General features: G+C 47.2%; 1 protein-coding gene across 11 annotated transcripts; it reads left to right on the top strand.

Moving 5' to 3' along the window:
* Positions 1 to 5,367: 5,367 nt before the first annotated feature.
* On the top strand, positions 5,368 to 11,885 carry DUSP26 (dual specificity phosphatase 26). Of its 11 annotated transcripts, none has more exons than XM_005671786.3 (5): positions 5,368 to 5,702; positions 6,054 to 6,135; positions 7,861 to 8,144; positions 9,702 to 9,916; positions 11,040 to 11,885. In XM_005671786.3, exons 3-5 carry the CDS (start codon positions 7,924 to 7,926, stop codon positions 11,237 to 11,239), a joined length of 636 nt encoding a protein of 211 aa, XP_005671843.1. In that variant the 5' UTR covers positions 5,368 to 5,702; positions 6,054 to 6,135; positions 7,861 to 7,923; the 3' UTR covers positions 11,240 to 11,885. The 11 variants fall into 11 exon arrangements, with proteins under 11 accessions (XP_005671843.1, XP_005671847.1, XP_005671845.1 ...); XM_005671788.3 differs by having other exon boundaries at positions 5,408 to 5,702; positions 7,783 to 8,144; XM_005671787.3 differs by having other exon boundaries at positions 5,429 to 5,702; positions 7,864 to 8,144.
* The last annotated feature ends 7,391 nt before the right edge of the window (positions 11,886 to 19,276 follow it).

Raw genomic sequence — 19,276 nt, 5'->3', positions numbered from 1 at the left:
GGCATTGCTGTGAGCTGTGGTGTAGGTCACAGACACGGCTCGGATCCCGTGTTGCTGTGGCTGTGGTGTAGACTGGCAACTGCATCTTGGATTCAACCCCTAGCATGGGAACTTTCATATGCTGCAGGTGCAGCCCTAAAAACCAAAAATAAATAAATAAATAAAAATTTTTAAAATATGATATAGCTGTACATATAAGAAAAATACATAGAGAGGGAATGTTTATTTATGTTATAGAATAAAAGAGAAATAAACCCTCAAGGAGTTGGTGGTGGTGGCTCAGCAGAAAACGAATCTGACTAGCATCCATGAGGATGCAGGTTCGATCCCTGGCCTTGCTCAGTGAGTTAAGAATCCAGTGTTGCCTTGAGCTGTGGTGTAGCCAGCGGCTACAGCTCCAATTCAACCCCTACCCTGGGAACCTCCTTATGGCCCAGGGGATGCCCTAAAATGACAAAAAAAAAGAAAGAAAATAGAAATAAACCCTCAATACTCATAGTAAGAAATTAATAGATAATGCCTAAAGCTGAAAAATCAAGAAATAGCAATATAAACATATTGAGAGACAGAAAAACACTGGTATCTGAAATTGCTCAATATGTTTGCTCGGGATATGGATGGAAGACAATAAGCAGAGAGTTGCTATTTTTTTATAAGTATTGCAGAATGTACTAATTCTTTAAATTATGTGCATTGTGATGATCACTAAAACAAAGACTTTTTAAAGCTAGGTTCAAAGTAGTGGATAATAACAATAAAGAAGATGGGAGAGAAAGTATTTCTCAGAGAAATTAAAATAAAAATCCTTGTCTTATTCAGGGAGAGGGTAAAAGCACCAATTAAATGTAGAATTTATCTTTCAAATCAAAGGAGCTCAGTAACATAAACAAAGAACACTAGATAAATCCAACCAAAGAAAAGAAAGGGAAAAAAAAGAAAGAAAAGCAGGAAGACAGAAAACACAAAATAAGACAGTGGAAATCATTTTTAAAATACTAGTAAACACCATAAATATAAAAAGAGTCACTGATTAAAATAGATTAATTTTTTAACCTCTCTATAGCTTATGAGTTACACTTAAAGTGGGAGAATTATATATAAATATATATTTATTCTAACAAAAATAGTTTTTTTAAGTCTTAGAGAAACTGCCAATTGACTAAAAAAAATTTTTAATAACAGTAAATTTTGTAAAACCCTGTGAACTTGTGTATCTAATAACACAGGCTGGTATTACGCCCTCCCTCCAAAAACTGACAGAATTAGAAGAAATTAACAAGCCCACAAACATATGGGGGGTTTTAATCCCTCCCACAAAAGCTCGAAAAACAAGATCAAAAATTAAGAATTTAGAATACTTAAAACCTTATATAGAAGGGAAATAAATATAGAAATTTGTATAACAAAACAGAGATTCAATATGCTCTCCAAGCATTTGTAGGACATTCATAAGGAAGTTTCAACCAATTTCAGAAAACTGACTTTTTTTTTTTTTTCTTTTTCTTTTTGGCCATGCTTATGGCATGTGCAAGATCCTGGGCCAGGAATAGAACCTACGCCCCAAAGTGACAACATCAGATTCTTAACCCACTGTTCCACAAGGGAACTCCGAACTGACATTTTATATTTTTTTATCTTGTGGTTTAATTTTTTAATATTTATTTTGTATTACAGTTGATTTATAATGTTCTGCCAACTCCTGCTGTACAACAAAGTGACCCAGCTTTACATACATACAGATTCTTTTTCTCACATTACCCTCCATTGACATTTTAAATTAATTCATTCCGATTGTAGAAAATGTGGGAGATGTGGACAGTGTAAAGCACAAGATAAAATTTACCTGTAATTTCACTATTTGGCATATTTCTTTCCACTCTTTTTCAAAAATGTGTATTTATACATGCTTTTCTTTTTTCTTTTTCTTTTTTTTTTAATAATGATATTTACTATATATTACTTTTATATCCTATTTTGTTTGGAAGTAATGATCCTTGTTTATTTCCACTCTACAACCACTGGCCTGTCCAGAGTCTATTTTCATTACAGAATCAGGCTAATGGAAAGACTATCTGCTTCTGGTGATAAATGTGTGGTTCTAGGAAGAAATGAACATTGATAGTGGTAGGAAAGATCAGATAAATCAGGGAGAAAATGGCTCTGCAACGCTTTGGTGCAGAGGCAGAGAAGGAAGGTTTTAGAGTTGACCAGATTCTCACTCAACGGAAAGAACACACTAGCCCTCCTTCCCAATTCAGAGAGGGCAGGAGTCTGAGGGGAAAACCTGCCTATCTACCCCGGGCTGACGCCTGGGAGGAAAGAGTCACAAATCACAGGCAAAGACCCGGGGAAAACGAGACGCTAAATTAGGGGTGAAGGAAGAAACCAAAAGACCGAGTCCGGGCAGATGGAGATCTGGAAGAACAGGTCAGCATCCACACGGGACACCCTCACAGGAAAGAAGTGGAATCTTTCTCTGCCCCGCCCCCACCACCACACTACCATTGCTAAATAAAGTCACACCTGTCTGTCCTTTGCGGCCTGAACCTGTAGAAGAAAGCGCTGTTCAAACCTGCAGTCGAGGTCCGAGTGGACCAGCCCTGGATACAAGGGCGTGGCCATGTTAAGGGCGTGGCTGGGAGGAAGCCAGGTCCCTTCTGTCTGCATTTCTCTACCTAGGGGAAAAGGTTACAAAGCGCTGATGACACTCCAAGGGACTAAAGGCCACTTCTGCTAACTGCAGCACCCGCAGATCATGCCACCGAGGAGATACGTCCCCTGAGGGACGAGGTGGCGGCAGGGCGCTTGAGAATACGTTGCTCTTGATGCTGGCAAGAAAATCATGGAGTACTGCTACATGCCTGCAACACAGTAGGGCTTGATACATTTTATCCATTACTATGATTTTTCTTTTTTTAGGTTTACTACAGTGGTTTGAGGCCCACGCTTGTGGTTTTTAAACAGATCTAGGTTTAAATCCATGCCCAAAGTTCACTTATTAGCTACTTGGCTGCCTGCAGAATGGATTTACCACCATAAACCTATTTCCTCAACTGGAAAATGGAATTAATAACACCTACTTTGTGGGATTAAATTATCTAATATATGTAAAGCATTTAGCACAGCACCAGAGTCCACAATTAAAATTACCATTTAATTACCATTTAACATGGAGTTCCCAGGTGGCTCAGTGGGTTAAGGATCCAATGATGTCACTCCTGTGGCTCTGGTTACTGTTGTGATGTGGGTTCAACCCCTGGTCTGGGAACTTCTTCATGAGGGAATGCAGCCAAAAAAATTATAATTTAATGTATCTTTCTCATGTGTTTCTTTTTCCCCTCTCTACTCTTACTGAACTTCTCCCTCTCTCTCTCTCTCTCTATGTAATTATTTTTAGGGGAGGGGCATTTCTTTTCAAACCACTTGGAAATCTATTCCTGTTTCTCAGTAGCTTTAGTTTCCTATCTCTGGAAAGAAAGTTTTTATAGAGGAAGTGATATTTTGAAATATCACTTGAAATATAAAACTTTGGAATCAGTCCTGGGCTTGGACCCCTGCTCTGCCACTTACAAGCCATGGGTGAGTTAAGTAATACGGTCAAGTGTTAAGGCTCCTCATGTAGTCAATGAGGATAATAATAACTACCTAAAAGGGGGGTGGGATTCAATGAATTGATAAATATGAGGGAAGTGACAATAATAAATAATCCATACATGCTTCTTCTCTTTCCTTCCATCTATCACCTGTCCCACTTCCTCCATTACCTTCTCCTTGCTAACTCTTTCCTCCATTCTCCCTCTTCTTCTCCATCCTTAGTTTAGCCTGACCATCACATGGAAACATAAGCCTCCTAGTTACTAAGAAAAATATGAAGCCACTCAAGTTGTAGGTTGACTCCTGGAAATGGTTTTCATGAGGATGTTGATCCATGGACAATTTCTATGATTACCCATAAACATTTGTCCCTATTGTCCAAAGCATATTTTCCCAGCTTTTTGAGAAAGGTTCAATGCAGGGTTGAAACAGAAGTCTTGCTAAAAATTGAGATGAAGTTCGTTGTCTACAACATCTTCTCAATCTACCAACTCTAAAGACTCCATCCCTTCAAATGAGATTGGTATATGACAGATGCTCTTTGACAATTTCATTTGTGATCATTTCTTACCTGAGTTTTCCTGAACCAACAAATTACAATTTTCAAATTTCCCAGGTCAGGTCTTTGTTTTAAAGGATGAGGTTTTCATTTTGGCATGTCAACGGTCATACCAAGAAGGCACAAGGAAAATGGAGAGGAGTGGTGGAAAGGGTGGGTGGGTGGGGGACAGGATTGATCTTGGTGGCAGCCTGTGTTAGAACCTCCCCTATTGCACAGAACTGACCTGAGGATTGTGTCACTTTGGCCAGGATTTTCTTGGACTCGGGTTTCAAAGCCTCCTCTACCATCCCTCCTGGAATGTAGTCAGTCCTGCTTTCAGCTATGGAAGATACCATCTTCTCATCCTAAGTCAGGGTCAGCCTGACTTTACTTCCTGCCTTCCTCCTGTCAGGCAACCCTCCTGGATTCCAAATCTTCCTGGTTCTCAAAGCATCACCTGATAACATTCATTATTGCCCCATCCCACAATGAGCTAGGCACTGGGGACCACAATAGGTCCTTGCCTTCAAAGCGTTTGCAATAGTGGAGCTGACAAGGTGCTTACAGTAGAAAAGCAAGGGAAGATAAATATCACCCAAAATCAGCACATGAATTTTTTCAGGAGTCGGGAAAAGGGAAGTTCACTGAGTTAAGCTGGTGGAAATGACTCCTTGATGGAAATCTATTGAGAGTTACCTAGTAACTAGCAGTTACGGATCCAGCATTGTCACTGCTGTGGCACAGTTTTCATCCCTGGCCCGGGAATGTCCTCAAACCGTTGGCACAGCCAAAGAAAAAAGAAGGAAATCTATTGTGCTTTCTCATTGTGGGGGGAGCGTCTCTTCAGAAAGCCCTTAAAGACTTGAATGTCCCAGCCAGGGAACCAGGATGTGAAACTCGGTTCTGGCAATGCCTCGAGAATGCCCTGGGCAAATTACTTAGCTAGCTTCTCTATGCCTTAGGTTTCCTCCCTAAAATGGGTACAGTAACAATTTTACCTCTCTCCTAGACCAGTGGTGAGGCTATAAAGATATGTGAAACACGTGGTTTATAGTAAATACTAATCAGGGTTTTGAACTATAGATAGCTATTTGAGCCATGGTCTTCTGGAGAATGAGAACATACGTGTGGCACCATCCTCGTGTCTATGAAATTAATTAATGCTGCCTGGGGAGGAGCGAGTGTGCTTAAGACACCTTCTGGGACGACTTATATAATGTTAGCTTTAGGCAAAGCGCCTGTAATTGGCGCAGCCCCGAAAATACACATACACACGAGCATGCCTGCGAGGCGGGGCCGCGGGGGGTGCGGGCTGCGTGGCCCACGCCCCGTGTCCACTCCGGCCACCGGGCGTGGGACTGTGTCCCTGTGTGTCGCTGACACACCCGCACACTAATAAGAGCCCCTGCTTCGACGTGCGTGTCATGGCTTAAAAATAGATGCTAATCCGTCAACCGGCCTGGCAGTGGCAGCCGCCGCGGCGGCAGCGGCGGTGGGAAGTCATGGCCATGGGGCTGCCTGCACCTGCGATCTGCCTAGGGGACTGAGACCCGCGCCGCCTTCCGAGGTAGCGGGACCCGCAGTGAGTGGGAGAGGCGCGGGGATCGGGGCTGTGGGGGCGAGGGGCCGGAAAGGGGCCTGGGAGCGAGCCGGCTGAGCCCTCCCGGGCTCCCTCCCTCCGCCCTCCGCGGGCCAGGCTGTCTGGGGTGGCGAGGGCTTGGCGACAGCCATGAACCTGTTACAACCACCACAGCAGACGGAGGGAGGGGGGCCGCGGACCAGGGTCCTCCAAAAGCCGGTGGATGGGGTTGGAGAATGCTCAGGGGTGTATCGGGGACAGAATGGGGAGCAACAGAGTCCCTCGGAGCTTCTGCTGTGCCTTGTCTGCTTCCCGCTTCGGTTCCTTTTTACCATTCAGCATCACACAAGCAGCAGAACCTGTTTCCAGAAAAGGCTGTTTTGGAATCAAGTGGTGGGGTCTTTCGCCCTTGAGAGAAAAGGTAGATGATGATGATGGTGGTGATGGTGATTATGGGGTGGTGATGAATGGTGGTGGTGGGGGTGATGGTGATGGTAACCGTGATGGTGGTGGTGGTGGTGGTGGCAATTGCTATAGTGCCATATTCTGAGCTCCCTCTGGACCAGCCATTGAAAAAAAAAAAATTCTCTTTCCCTAAACATCCCCGACACAGCCTAAGATCCAGTCACCCCTCACCCATCCTGATCCCAAGACCCCTGCTTCTTATGACCTAAGAGAGCTGGGTCCCTTCTGGCCCTGGGGAGTGGGGAGAGCTGGGCCCTGGCTAGAGTGCTAGTGGGGAAGCTGGGAGTGGACAGGACCAAGATGGCCTCTCCCTGTTGCCTTTCCCTTGAGTCCCTGGGGCAGAAGATAGGAAAGGGAGTGGGAGGGGGATTCTTCAGGCCTTTTCAGGTGGCAGGATCACTGTGTAAGAGGAGGTGGAGGGAAGGGGAAGAGGGGAGGGGAGAGGGGAGGGGGACGAGAGAGGGGAGAAAAGGGGGGTTGGAAAGGGCTCCTGCCAACATTGCCTCTGCCTGGAGTTCCCAGGGCAAGTCTCAAAGGCTGGCCCTTCCCAGCTCTGCAGCTCAACGTGTGGTCTGACTTTCCAGCCCAGCTGTGCACAGAGTCTGAGACACATCTGCTAGGCCCCATCATTGCCAACCCTATGTTCTATGTAGGGTCACTTTGCTCCACCAGCAACACAGATGCTAATTAATGCCAGATCTGAGGCCCTGGGCAGGGATCCCTTATCCTTTCCTTTCCTCCCTCCTCTAGCCCTGACCCTCCACCTCTCCCCACCCACCCATCTCTCTCTCTCTCTCCTCTCTCTCCCTCTCTCTCTCTCTCCTCTCCTCTCTCTCTCTCTCTCTCTCTCTCTCACACACACACACACACACACACTACTCCAGCACTACCTGGACCAATATTTTCATATTAGGGATGAGTTTTAATCAATGACATCTTTATGCTGATCAAAGGTGGGTGTTCTGCCCCTTGTGCACAAAGATTGGCACTTCCTTCCACTGGTCCTTGCCTTCAGCAAGTATTTTTCAAAAACTTACACCTCCTCTTTATTGCTATTCCTCACTGCCCCCATTCTTCAGCATACACTTCCCCCAGCAGGCTTATCTCTGAGGCAGAGGGAGGACAGGAATGGGTTAAAGCAGCCCCTCTCTCTGGCACTGGGGAGACCAGCAGTCTTGGCTGTGTCACAGCCTCAGCTGCTGCTGTCTTCCTGCTCACTCTCTCTGGATGCGTCCAAGGCCACCCCCAACCCCCCACCCCAGCTCCCCAGCCTCTCTGCCTTTTGCCCCAGGCCGATAAGACCCAGATTCAGGGCCAGAAGAGGTCCAGCAGTGGGCCCAGCCACCCAAATACCAAATGTTTGTGTATGTGTTTACGTCTGTGTGTTGGGGTGGGGGAGGGGCGGAGCAGACACCCAGCAGCTGGGCAGCTCCCTCTCCCTGTAAACAAGAACATGTGACTCTCCCACCTCCTTGAGAGGCCAAGCCAAAGAGCAGGGAGAAGGGAGCTGCTGCAGCTCCAAGGAGGGGATCCTACAGAACCCCCCACCCCACCCCTCCCCGAGCCAGACTTAACCTTGGATCCCTGTGGATCTCCTCCCCAGGGCCCAGCACAGTTGGCAGGGAAGGAAGCAGCTGCTGTGGACTCACGCAGGTGTCACTCACATCCCTGCCTCTTCCAGCAGCAGCTACCTGGAGACTGACCCCCCATCACTGCGGCCACCCTTGTTCCTGCCGCCACTAAGATGTGCCCCGGTAACTGGCTCTGGGCCTCAGTGACATTTATGGCCCGCTTCTCCCGGAGCGGTTCAAGGTCTCCTGTTCGCACTCGAGGGGCCCTGGAGGAGATGCCAGCTGTTCAGCATTCCTTCCTCAACGTCTTCGAGTTGGAGAGGCTTCTGTATACGGGCAAGACAGCCTGTAACCATGCTGATGAGGTCTGGCCAGGCCTCTACCTCGGAGACCAGTATGTACCTGGCAGACTGGGGCCATGGCTGAGTGTGTGTGTGTTTGTGTCTGCAAACAAGAAGAAAGGAGAGAGGCCCTGAGCTATGCTCTTGGTTCCACATTGAGAATGGAGAAGGGGAGTGCATGGGTAGAGTGGAGGCTAGCGGGTTTGGGGAAGTTTGGGATTATTGATAGACCCAACTCTGGACAGACTTACTCTGTGCAAGTAATAATGGCATTCATTTAGCAAAGGATATTACTGAGTGCCAGAGCTAGGGACTGGACAGAAGAGATGATTTCTCTGAACTTTCATCTATCATTCCTTGAGAAGAGGCCATCTCTGGGGCCAGGAACAGTGGGTAGTGAGGCAAAGGGTTGATTGACCAAACCAAGCCACAGGCTATGCAGAGCTTCTGCCAGATGGGGCGACAGAGAGAAGGGCATGTAAGGAGGAGTGTAGTCCCTACAGATCTCTCCCAAGGATCATAGGCTACTAGGAGTTTTTCACATGCATTTTCTCTCTTAATCTTCACGACAGCCTGGTGAGGTGGGTACCACTATCCCCAGGTTAGAGAGGAGGAATCGGAAGCTCAGAGAAGTTGGGACTGGCCCAAGGCCACATGGGTCGTAAGTAGCAAAGCTAGGACTTGGAGGTTCAAGTTCAGTGCTCTTTTTGCTTGAGGAGTTGGCACTGGACAGGGCATTCGCCCTGAGATGTGACCCTGTGGGCTGAGAGGCAGCCACCACTGAGCTGAGGGGTGGTGTGGGCCACAGGAACACCTGAAGATGACATCTGACAACAAGGGAAACCATGAGCGTGAAGTAACTGGCAAAATGCATGAGGATTCAGAGTGTCTGAGAGTCTAAAATAACGGGGGAGTGAGATGGGGGAGCAAGTGTCAGAATCTTATAATCTAGGTATTCCCTGGTCACCTAGCAGTTAAGTATCCAGTGCTGTCAGTGACATGGGTTCAGTCCCTGGCCAGGGAACTTCCACATGCCTCAGGGCACAGCAAAAAAAAAAAAAAAAAAAAAAAAGAAAGAATCATATAATCTGAAGGTTAGCAGGATGTTAAGTGTGAGCTGGTACAGAAACTCATCCACAATGTCCAGACCCCTCTGCCACCTCCTCTCTCTATTTGAACGCCTGGTAGGAAAAAAACCCCTCTTTCCCAAGACGCCCCAGTCTTTCCTCAGCTAGATGCCACCTTCCTTACATGAAGTACAGAATGACTCAATCCTTCCCACAGATCAAGTAAAATCCTGCTGCCTCAGAGGATTCTTTCAGTATTTTCTTATGGCTGTTGTTTGCTCACCCCTTAGTCAGCGCTCCTCCAGGCAAAAGCTCCACAGGAACACCCCCCCACCCCCCCATCTCCACTCCCCACCCTCCACCTCTCTCCAGGACAAGACTCCCAGTCATTGCCCACCTTGGTTCCTCCCTTCAGGGTCCTTAGGGAGTGACACAGGCCTGGAGCCAACGACGTTGGCCAGGCAGTGGTCTGCGTACAGACAAGGGGGCCTGGGCCCCCGCCAGCCTTCCCACCCTCCCCCTAACCTCTGTCCCTCAATACAGGGAAATAGCCAACAACCACCGGGAGCTCCGTCGCCTGGGCATCACCCACGTCCTCAACGCCTCTCATAGCAGGTGGCGAGGGACCCCCGAGGCCTACCAGGGGCTAGGCATCCGCTACCTGGGGGTCGAGGCCCACGACTCTCCAGCCTTCGATATGAGTGTCCACTTCCAGGCGGCCGCTGACTTCATCCACCGGGCGCTGAGCCAGCCAGGAGGTAGGGGGATCAAGGCGGGAAGGACGGAGGGACAGAGTTAGAGAAAAGCCCAGGTTGGGGTGTAGAGAAAGACACTTGAATGACCTGACAAAAGGCTCAGGAAGGAGTTGCCCTGTGACTCAGCGGGTTAAGGATCCAGAGTTGTCACCTCTGCAGTACCAGTGGATCCCTGGGGAGCTTCTGCTTGTTTTTTTGGGTGCAGCCAAAAAAAAAAAAAAAAGGCTCAGGAAAAGAAAATTATTCTCTCAGCCATCTTTTCAAGGCAATACATAAAAAGCCAAGGAAGAACTCCCATTGTGGCTCAGTGGGTTAAGAACCCCAAAAAAGTGTTGGTGAGGATGTGGGTTTGATCCCTGGCCTCCATCAGTGGGTTAAGGATCCAGCATTGCGGTGAGCTGTGGTGTAAGTCGCAGACACGACTTGGATCTGGTGTTGCTGCGGCCGTGGTGTAGGCTGGTAGCCGATTTGACCCCTTGCCTGGGAACTTCTATATGCCATAGATGAGGCCCTAAGATGCCAAAAAAAGAAAAGAAAAGAAAAAAAGGAAATAATTCCAAATGTTAAGAGTGGTAAGTTATACCACGGAGATATATTTTTTAATTTGGGGCTTCTTTACAAATTTCTATACTTTCCAATTCTACCTTGAGCATGTTTTGCTTTAGTAATCAGAAAATATATATTTGAATAAAATATATTAATCATCCCCCCACCAAAAAAAAAAAAAAAAAATGACTAGGAGATTGAGGAAGGATGGGGCTAGACAGAAAGGGTTTCCCATGGCCGCACTCAGCACACACCAAGCAAAGCCTTACTGGGGCAAGAGTGGCTCCGTCTGAGCCCTCTATAGGCTCGTTGCTGCTGAGCTGCTGCCGGTTCTCCATCTCATTCCGTCTAGGCTGCTCCCCACCCCACCCCCACCCCCTACTGCCCCCACATACCCCACCCCCTAACCCCCACTTCCCCCCACCCCCACAACCCTCACCTCCTGTTCGGGATCTGGATTCCTCCTCCCCTGGTCTGTGCCCCGCTCCTATTTCCATGACCTGCCTTCCTCCTCCCCTGTCCGAGGAGCCCTCTCCCTCGGCTCCTCCAGCCCCTCACCGAGCCTCGCGTGTGTTCACAGGGAGGATCCTGGTGCACTGCGCCGTGGGAGTGAGCCGGTCGGCCACCCTGGTGCTGGCCTACCTCATGCTGTACCACCGCCTCACCCTCGTGGAAGCCATCAAGAAAGTCAAGGACCACCGAGGCATCATCCCCAATCGGGGCTTCTTGAGACAGCTCCTGGCCCTGGACCGCAGGCTGCGGCAGGGACTGGAGGCTTGAGGTGGGGAGGGGAGGTCAGGCCAGGCCTGCAGGTCCCAGGATCCCAGCTGGAGCGAAGAGGCCCCGTTAACCCGTTCTCCGCTGAGAGGGCCCCGAAAGTTCCCCCAGGCCACAGTTTGCTATTTGTCAAGAGGGGCTGGGCTGGGGAGGAGGGGTTGAGATTGGGCCTCTTGACCGCCGCCAGGAGGGAGCTGACCAGGAAAGGAAGTAGCTGGGTTGGAGGTAGAAGTCGGTCCTGGGACCCCGACTGGATTCCGGCCAGGGTGCCCCCGGAGAGTCACAACCCCCGCCCCTCTTTGTGCTCCACTGTTCCCCTCCCTCGCGTATCAAAACTAAAGGACCATCTCAGTCCTGTGCCAGTGCGGGGAGTCAGGGATGCAGCACGCACCACTGTATGGTCTAGAGTTGTGTGGAGTTGGTAGTGGAGGGACAGACGGTGAAGAGATGGTGTGAAAAGCTAAGGGAGAAACCCACAGACTTGTTACTCCAAACACAGGGAGAAGAGGTGTGGGAGGCTTGGCGCTGTGCCCGTGGGTGCTGGTCGTGGCCCAAAACGGCAGAGGTGCATGACTGGGTGTGTAGATAATCACTCGCTTACTAGATCCAGATGTCTCCAAGAAAAATAAAGATGGTGAATACAAAGCGAGCCTCCTGAATCACTAACAGCTTGTACGAGGTCTACACCTGTTTTCTGAGAACAGTTCCTGACTCCCCCTAAGGGTCATCAGCTCCCAACTGCCTTTAAACTTCACCGGTTCTTAGGGGAGGTTTCTTCCAAGTCCAGTTTCACACTCCCCACCGCCTGAGAAATCTTGAGCTTGTTATTTCCAGCTATGCCCACACAGGGGCAGCAGAGGACCAAAAATTCAAATTTGCAACACTTGGTGTTGGGACTCTGGACACACCCTATATCTACCAACCTTTAATTAGGTCTCTCTTCACAAATTCAGGTGTGTAAAAAATATACCTTTATTTTCAAAAAGCCAACCTGATTTGATTTTTTCTTTGTCTTTTTGCTATTTCTTGCGCCGCTCCCGCGCTATACGGAGGTTCCCAGACTAGGGGTTAATCGGAGCTGCAGCCAGTTGCCTACGCCAGAGCCACAGCACGCGGGATCGAAGCAGCGTCTACAACCTACACCACAGCTCATGGCAACGCCGGATCTTTAACCCACTGAGCAAGGCCAAGGATTGAACCCAAATCTCGTGGTTCCTAGTCGGATTCGTTAACCACTGAGCCACGACCGGAACTCCCAAAAAGTCAACCTGATTTCTATATCAAGTCCCCATTCTAGTGGGAGAACAGAATATTAATCTTAAATTAGTCCCAGCTCTAAATCCTACCTACACACTTGTGTTTGGGTTTTGCCTGGTGCCAAGAAATTGGAAGGGAAGTGATGTGATTGCTTCCTCTTCTCCTCTTTCCAGGTTTGCCTCTGAGGAGTGTAACATAATCTCTTTAGCAAATTTAGTCAAAAAATAGACTCAACCACCAGAGAGAATAGTATGGTTTTCCTGCTATCCCAACTGTCAAACTGCTGGGCACCACATCCTTCTTAAAAAAAAAAAAAAAAAGAGTGGGAATTACCTTGTGGGTCATTGGGTTAAGGACCTGACTAGTATCCATGAGGATGTGGATTCGATCCCTGGCCTCACTCAGTGGGTTAAGGATCAGGTGTCACGGCAAACTGTGGTGTAGGTCAAAGATGCAGCTCAGATCTGGCATTGCTGGGACTGTGGTATAGGCCAGCAGCTGCAGCATCAATTTGACCCCTAACCTAGGAAACCATATGCCACAGGTGCGGCCCTAAAAAAAAAAAAATAAAATTTTAAAAAAATTTTAGGGAGTTCCCGTCGTGGCGCAGTGGTTAATGAATCCGACTAGGAACCATGAGGTTGCGGGTTCAGTCCCTGCCCTTGCTCAGTGGGTTAATGATCCGGCGCTGCCCTGAGCTGTGGTGTAGGTTGCAGACGCGGCTCGGATCCCGCGTTGCTGTGGCTCTGGCGTAGGCCGGTGGCTACAGCTCCGATTCAACCCCTAGCCTGGGAATCTCCATATGCCGCGGGAGCGGCCCAAGAAATAGCAAAAAAGACCAAAAAAATAAATAAATAAAATAAAAAATAAAAAATTTTTAAAAGGCTTTGTTCCCAGAAAGGAATAGCTGCCTGAGCGGGAGAAGGAGATAGGATGTAAAAGGAAGTGGAAAATATGGGGGGCGGGGCGGGGTGGGGGGTGGAGGATCTCTGAAAGACTTCCCGCTGTGACACAACAGGATCAGCAGCATCTCTGAAGCACCAGAAAGCAAGTTCAATCTCTGGCCCTGCACAGTGGGTTCAGGATCCAGCATTGCCACAGCTGTGACTTAGGTAGCAACTTCTGCTTGGATCTGACCCCTTGCTCAGGGACTCCATATGCCACAGAGCAGCCAAAAAAAAAAAAAAAAAAAAAAATCGCTTAATATATCTAAAGTGTATATTTTATTCTAATGTACAGAAACTCAGAATCCCAAAGATGCCAGTTGCCTTCATAGATGATCCATTTCCACTCTCCAATAAGGCATAAATTAATCACCTTTTCAATAAATCACTTGATGATAGTTATAAAGAATTTATTGGTTTGGCCATCTTTGATGGTAGGAATCACTGCATAACAACTACAGACATTATCAGCTCTCAGTATTAGAAAGTGCTGCTATTACACTTGCATCATGTAATCAAGTTACTGTGGCAGTGAGATGAGGCCAAAAGATCTGACAGCCTAGAGTCCTGGCCCTGGCACAGAGCCAAGAGGGTGTTTGTGACAGGCAGTCATTTTACCCACCGCTGCGACCCTCTCCCCAGTCGCAGGCAGTGGTCTGTCTACTTCTGCAGGGCTGATGTGGGCATTTAATTAGATATGAGGTGGAAAGTCCCTTGCACACCCAGTACTGAACGTGTCTTTTCTCTTGCTCCATCTCTCACATGGCAGCCCTTCCTGTGGTTTGGAGCTAGCTCTCCTGAGTCCCCTCACTTTCAGCCTAATGGCTCTTATTTTTTTCCAAAAGTCTGAATCTGAATGTGTCATGTTTCACATTTCCTCCCCAGCCTCGCCAATATTGGCATCTCTTTCTTTTCTTTTCTTTTTTTTTTTTTTTTTTTTTTTTTTTGTGGCTATGGTTGTGGCATGTGGAAGTTCCTGGGCCAGCGATCGAACACACACCATAGCAGCGACCCAAGATGGGGCAGAGACAACACCAGATCCTTAACCTGCTGCACACCAGGGAACTCCCATTAGCATTTCTTTCTAATTATGAACTGGTCTCCATGCTTCGGGCTAGATCTGTGGGCTGGGGGCCAGCAAGATCTTTTGGCTGGAGTCCCACATTTTCACTACCACTGAGGAACAATTTCATCTAAGGGATGGAGTGAGGGCTTCCTTAGGGATGTTGATTCTAATTAAACTGATTAGAGGTTCCTATGGTTCAGCAGGTTAAGGATCCAGCATTGCCACTGCTGTGGCTCTGGTTACAGCTGTGGTGCAGTTTCCCTGGCCCTGGAACTTCCACCTGTTGTGGACATAGCCAAAAACTAAACAAAACAAAACAAAAAAACTTGTACTGATTCCCAATCAATTCTGGCAACAGGACTTATGCATAACTAAAAAGAACCTAGGAATAATTCAAACTCTTGGAAGGACTAACTAAAACTAAGGTCTGACCAGTGTAGACTACAATAGAGTCGTCACCTCCTTTGTTCTAGTAAGTATATGCTACTAATATAACCTACAGGCACAGACCTGTTTTTATAATTTTATTTGTATATGTGTCTCAGCTAAATCCCCGCACTTCTTGCTCTCAGCTAAATCCCCGCACTTCTTGCAAATTGAATAACTTGAGAATTTAACTCTAACTTTTAGAGAAGTATAGCTACCAAAGTATATTTGACCAAAGAACAGATTTCCAGATTATTCTCATGGAGCAGATTATATATTTATCTTTATTTTTTAATTTATTTTTTTATTTCCTCAATACATTATTATTTTTTTCTACTATACTGCATGGTGACCCAGTTACACATACATGTATACAACTTTTTTCTCACATTATCATTCTCCATCATAAGTGACTAGACATATTTCCCAGTGCTACACAGCAGGATCTCATTGCTAATCCATTCCAAAGGCAATAGTCTGCATCTATTAACCCCAAGTCCCAATCCATCCCACTCCCCTTGGCAACTAGAAATCTATTCTCCAAGTCCATGATTTTATTTTCTGTGGAAAGGTTCGTTTGTGCTGTACACTAGATTCCAGGTATAAGTGATATCATATGGTATTTCTCTTTCTCTTTCTGACTTACTTCACTCAGTATGAGAGTCTCTAGTTCATCCATGTTATTATTTTTTTTTAACAAAGCCACATTATAATTCTGCCCAGGCACTCTTCTGTCTTTACAGATATTAAGTTATTTAATCCCCATTGAAAACCCTCTGAAGTGGCGTCATTGCTGTTGCTTAGAAACAGGGAAATTGAGGTTGTCATTTTCCCAAGGACACACGAATAGTGAGTTGAAGAGCTCAGATTCAGACCTGGCAGCTCTCCTCCAGAATCCGTGTGTGGACATCATGCTGCCATGCATCCCTCCACCTCCACCTTTTAAGGGTGTGTGTATGTGTCTTGAGGAACCAGCTGGGTCAAGGGAGATAAGGAAGGGGCACAGCCTAGTGATCACACAAGTAGAATGGGTTCTCCTATCCCCCAAAGGGGCTGAGGATGACACCTGTCACAGGTGGATGTCACTCACACCTGCCAAAATCAGCATTGAAAGTTCAACTTCCTGCATCCGGTTCTCAGGCAATTGACCAATTGGACCCAAGCAAAGGACTTGAAAATAAACAGGAGTAAATATGCTCTTGTGAGATGCAGCCTGTGCTTCCAGCTGGCTGAGCTTTGGGGCCCTGGGGAGCTGCAGCTCATATCGGTCTGGTCATCCTGCCCCACCTGCCCTGCCCACACTGCCCTGGCCGCCTGACATTGACTCAGACATTCAGGGCAGGCCCTGGGGCCTTGGCCGACTCTGGGGAGAAAGAGGAATGTTTGCCCTGTCCTTCACCCTGGAACCAATCCCAGCTGAGAAGTTCCATAGGGAGCCGCAGCAAAGAGAAAGTTGCTGCTTCTGGGCCCTGAGGTAGCAGATGGAGCTGGAAGGCAAATAGGCAGCCAAGTACAGCCCGCTGGAGAGGACTCAGCAGGGCTGCCCCCCAAAGCCCCCACTAGAGACCCATCCCTTAGAAAAGGGACCCTCTATACTGCTGGTGGGGATATAAACCGTGCATCCAACTGGAAAACAGTACAGAGGTTTCCCCAAAAACTAAAAATACAAGGAACTAAAACTAAAACTAAAAACTGCTATATGAGGAGTTCCCGCTGTGGCACAATAGGATTGGTGGCATCTCTGGAGCACTGGGACACAGGTGTGATCCCTGTCCAGCACAGCAGGTTAAAGGATCCAGTGTTGCTGCAGCTGCGGTGTAGGTCACAACTGTGGCTTGGATCTGATCCCTGGCCCCAAGAACTCTATACGCCGGAGGGTAGCCAAAAAAAAAAAAAAAAGACCTACCATATGACCCAGTAATTCCACTTCTTGGGTACTTATCCAAAAAGCCCACAAAAGCACTAATTCAAAAATGCATATGCCAGCATTACTTACGATAGCCAAGAAATGGAAGTAACTTAAGTGTTCATCAAGAGATGAATGGATAAAGAAGAAGCAGTATGTGCATGCAGTGGAATACTTCTCAGCCATAAAAAGGATGAACTTCTGCCACTGCAACAACATGGATGAACCTGGAGGGTATTCTGCTAAGTTAAATAAGTTAGCAGAGAAAGACAAATACTGTATGATATCACATGTGTGGAATATAAAAAAGGGGACAAGTTAGTGAACATAACAAAGCAGAAGTTTACTGGTGGTTCAGAAGTTTAAGGATCCGGCGTTGTCACTGCTGTGTGTCAGGACTGATCCCTAGCCCAGAAACTTCCACAGGCCAAGGGGGTGGCCAAAACAAACAAACAAACAAATAAAACAGAAACAGACTCACAGATACAGAGAACAAACTAGTGGTTATCACTGGGGTGAGGGAAGGGAGGAGAGGCAAGATAGGGATAGAGGATTAAGAGAATAAACTATTAAGTATACAATAAATAAGCACAAGGATGTATGGTACAGCACTGAGAATACAGCCAATATTTTATTATAACTATAAATGGAACATAACCCTTAAAATTTGTGAATCACTGTTATACACCTGAAACATATATCATACATCAACTATAACTCAATTTTAAAAAAGAAAATAGAGGTTAAAAAAAAGAAAGAAAGAAAAAAGCAGATCTCTTAAGGAATAGGAAGCCTGGAGTTCCCATTAGTAATGATGGTAACAAATCGACTAGTAGCCATGAGTACCTGGGTTCCATCCCTGGCCTTGCTCAGGATCCAGTGTTGCCAGGAGCTGTAGTGTAGATCAGAGATGCAGCTCAGATCCTGAGTTGCTGTGGCTGTGGTGTACGCCGACAGCTGCAGCTCAGATTCAACCCCAGGGAACTGCCATATACCACAGGTACAGCCCTAAAAAAACAAAAAAAAGAAAAAGAAAAAGAAAGGAAAAGGAAGCCTGGACAAAGGAAGAATGGGTCAGGTTATGAAGAAAGATAAACCCTGTTTATCATAGGTTTCTGTCCTCAAAATTTTTTTTGAGGAAGGAAGGGGAGCAAAAAATGGAAAAGTACAGGGAGGAGTCCAGTTCATGTCCTAACCCCTGGAACCTGTGACTGTTACCTTAAGTGGTAAAGGGGGTTCTGCAATGGGATGAAAACGGCAACCTTGCTGTGGGTAGATTTCACTGGCTTATCCAGTGGACCCAATCAAAGGAGTCCTTAGAACTAGGGAACCTTTGCAAACTGCGGTGAGAGATCTGATGTAAGGATTGGACCTGGTAGCTGGCTTTGAGGACAAGGATGGAGGTGGTGACACTAGGAATATGGGCATTTCTAGAAGCCAAACAAGGCAAGAACGAGGATTCTTTCCCCCAGACTCTAGAAGGCAGCCTGGCTGACAGGGCTTGATTCCAGCCCAGAGACACCCACGGCAGACTTCCGGTCTACAAAATGATAACATAATAATTGTGCATTGGTTTAAGCCATGAAGCGGTGATTTGCTACAACAGCAACAGGAAACTGATCAAAGTCCCTTGGCACGCCATACTTTTCCATGAATACTGATTAAAAGTACAGGGACTAATCTCACACCTGGTTTAAAAAAATTGAGAAGTAGCGGCACACACCACCCCGGGAGGCTTATTTGGCAAGGGGACTACATCACAGAGCAAAACTCACCAGCAGAGGGCGTTTTGTTTTCTATGCAATGTTGCAGTACTGGGAAATGTTACACAACTTTTGCATTTCCAGTTTCTCTTAAAATGTTAAAAGGGGGAGTTCCCGTTGTGGCTCCAGCGGGTTAAGAACACGACATAGTGTCGGTGAGGATGCGGGCTCGATCCCTGGCCTCGCTCAGTGGGTTAAGGATCCTGCGATGCGAAGCTGTGTCACAGGTCGCAGATGTCGCTCGGATCTGGCATTGCTGTGCTTGTGACATAGGCCGGCAAATGCAGCTCCGATTGAACCCCTAGCCTGGGAACTTCCCTATGCCACGGGTGCAGCCCTAAGAAAAAAAGAGAAAAAAATGTTGAAAGGGCCACGTTTCAACATCTGCACATGGCACTATCTAAGTAGGGTCCGTTCCACTGAGACCAGGGCCTGCTGCCTGGTAGTCATCACTACCCATCACTGTTTTCTGACCCTGGACCTGCTCACTCCTTGAGATCATTTGCCTCCATCCCTGGAGTAAATCAACCCTCCTCCACTGAGCCCTAATGTACCATCCAGAAATGTAAGATATTCCTCATCCTAAGAAGCTGGTGGGCCTCCAGCCCTTATCTTCTCCCAATTCCCCTCCCCTGCCTTCAGCCATCCCTTTTTTTTTTTTTTTTTTAATTTTAAAAT

Source organism: Sus scrofa, unplaced genomic scaffold, assembly GCF_000003025.6.
Source record: "Sus scrofa isolate TJ Tabasco breed Duroc unplaced genomic scaffold, Sscrofa11.1 Contig2345, whole genome shotgun sequence".
Lineage (NCBI taxonomy): Eukaryota > Metazoa > Chordata > Mammalia > Artiodactyla > Suidae > Sus > Sus scrofa.
This window is presented reverse-complemented; position numbering and strand designations above follow the sequence as displayed.

Coding starts and splice junctions, on each gene's coding strand:
- DUSP26 (XM_005671786.3), top strand. CDS start 7,924: ATGTGCCCCGGTAACTGGCTCTGGGCCTCAGTGACATTTATGGCCCGC. Junction 8,145..9,701: donor GGCCTCTACCTCGGAGACCA/GTATGTACCTGG, acceptor CCCTCAATACAG/GGAAATAGCCAACAACCACC. Junction 9,917..11,039: donor GGCGCTGAGCCAGCCAGGAG/GTAGGGGGATCA, acceptor GTGTGTTCACAG/GGAGGATCCTGGTGCACTGC.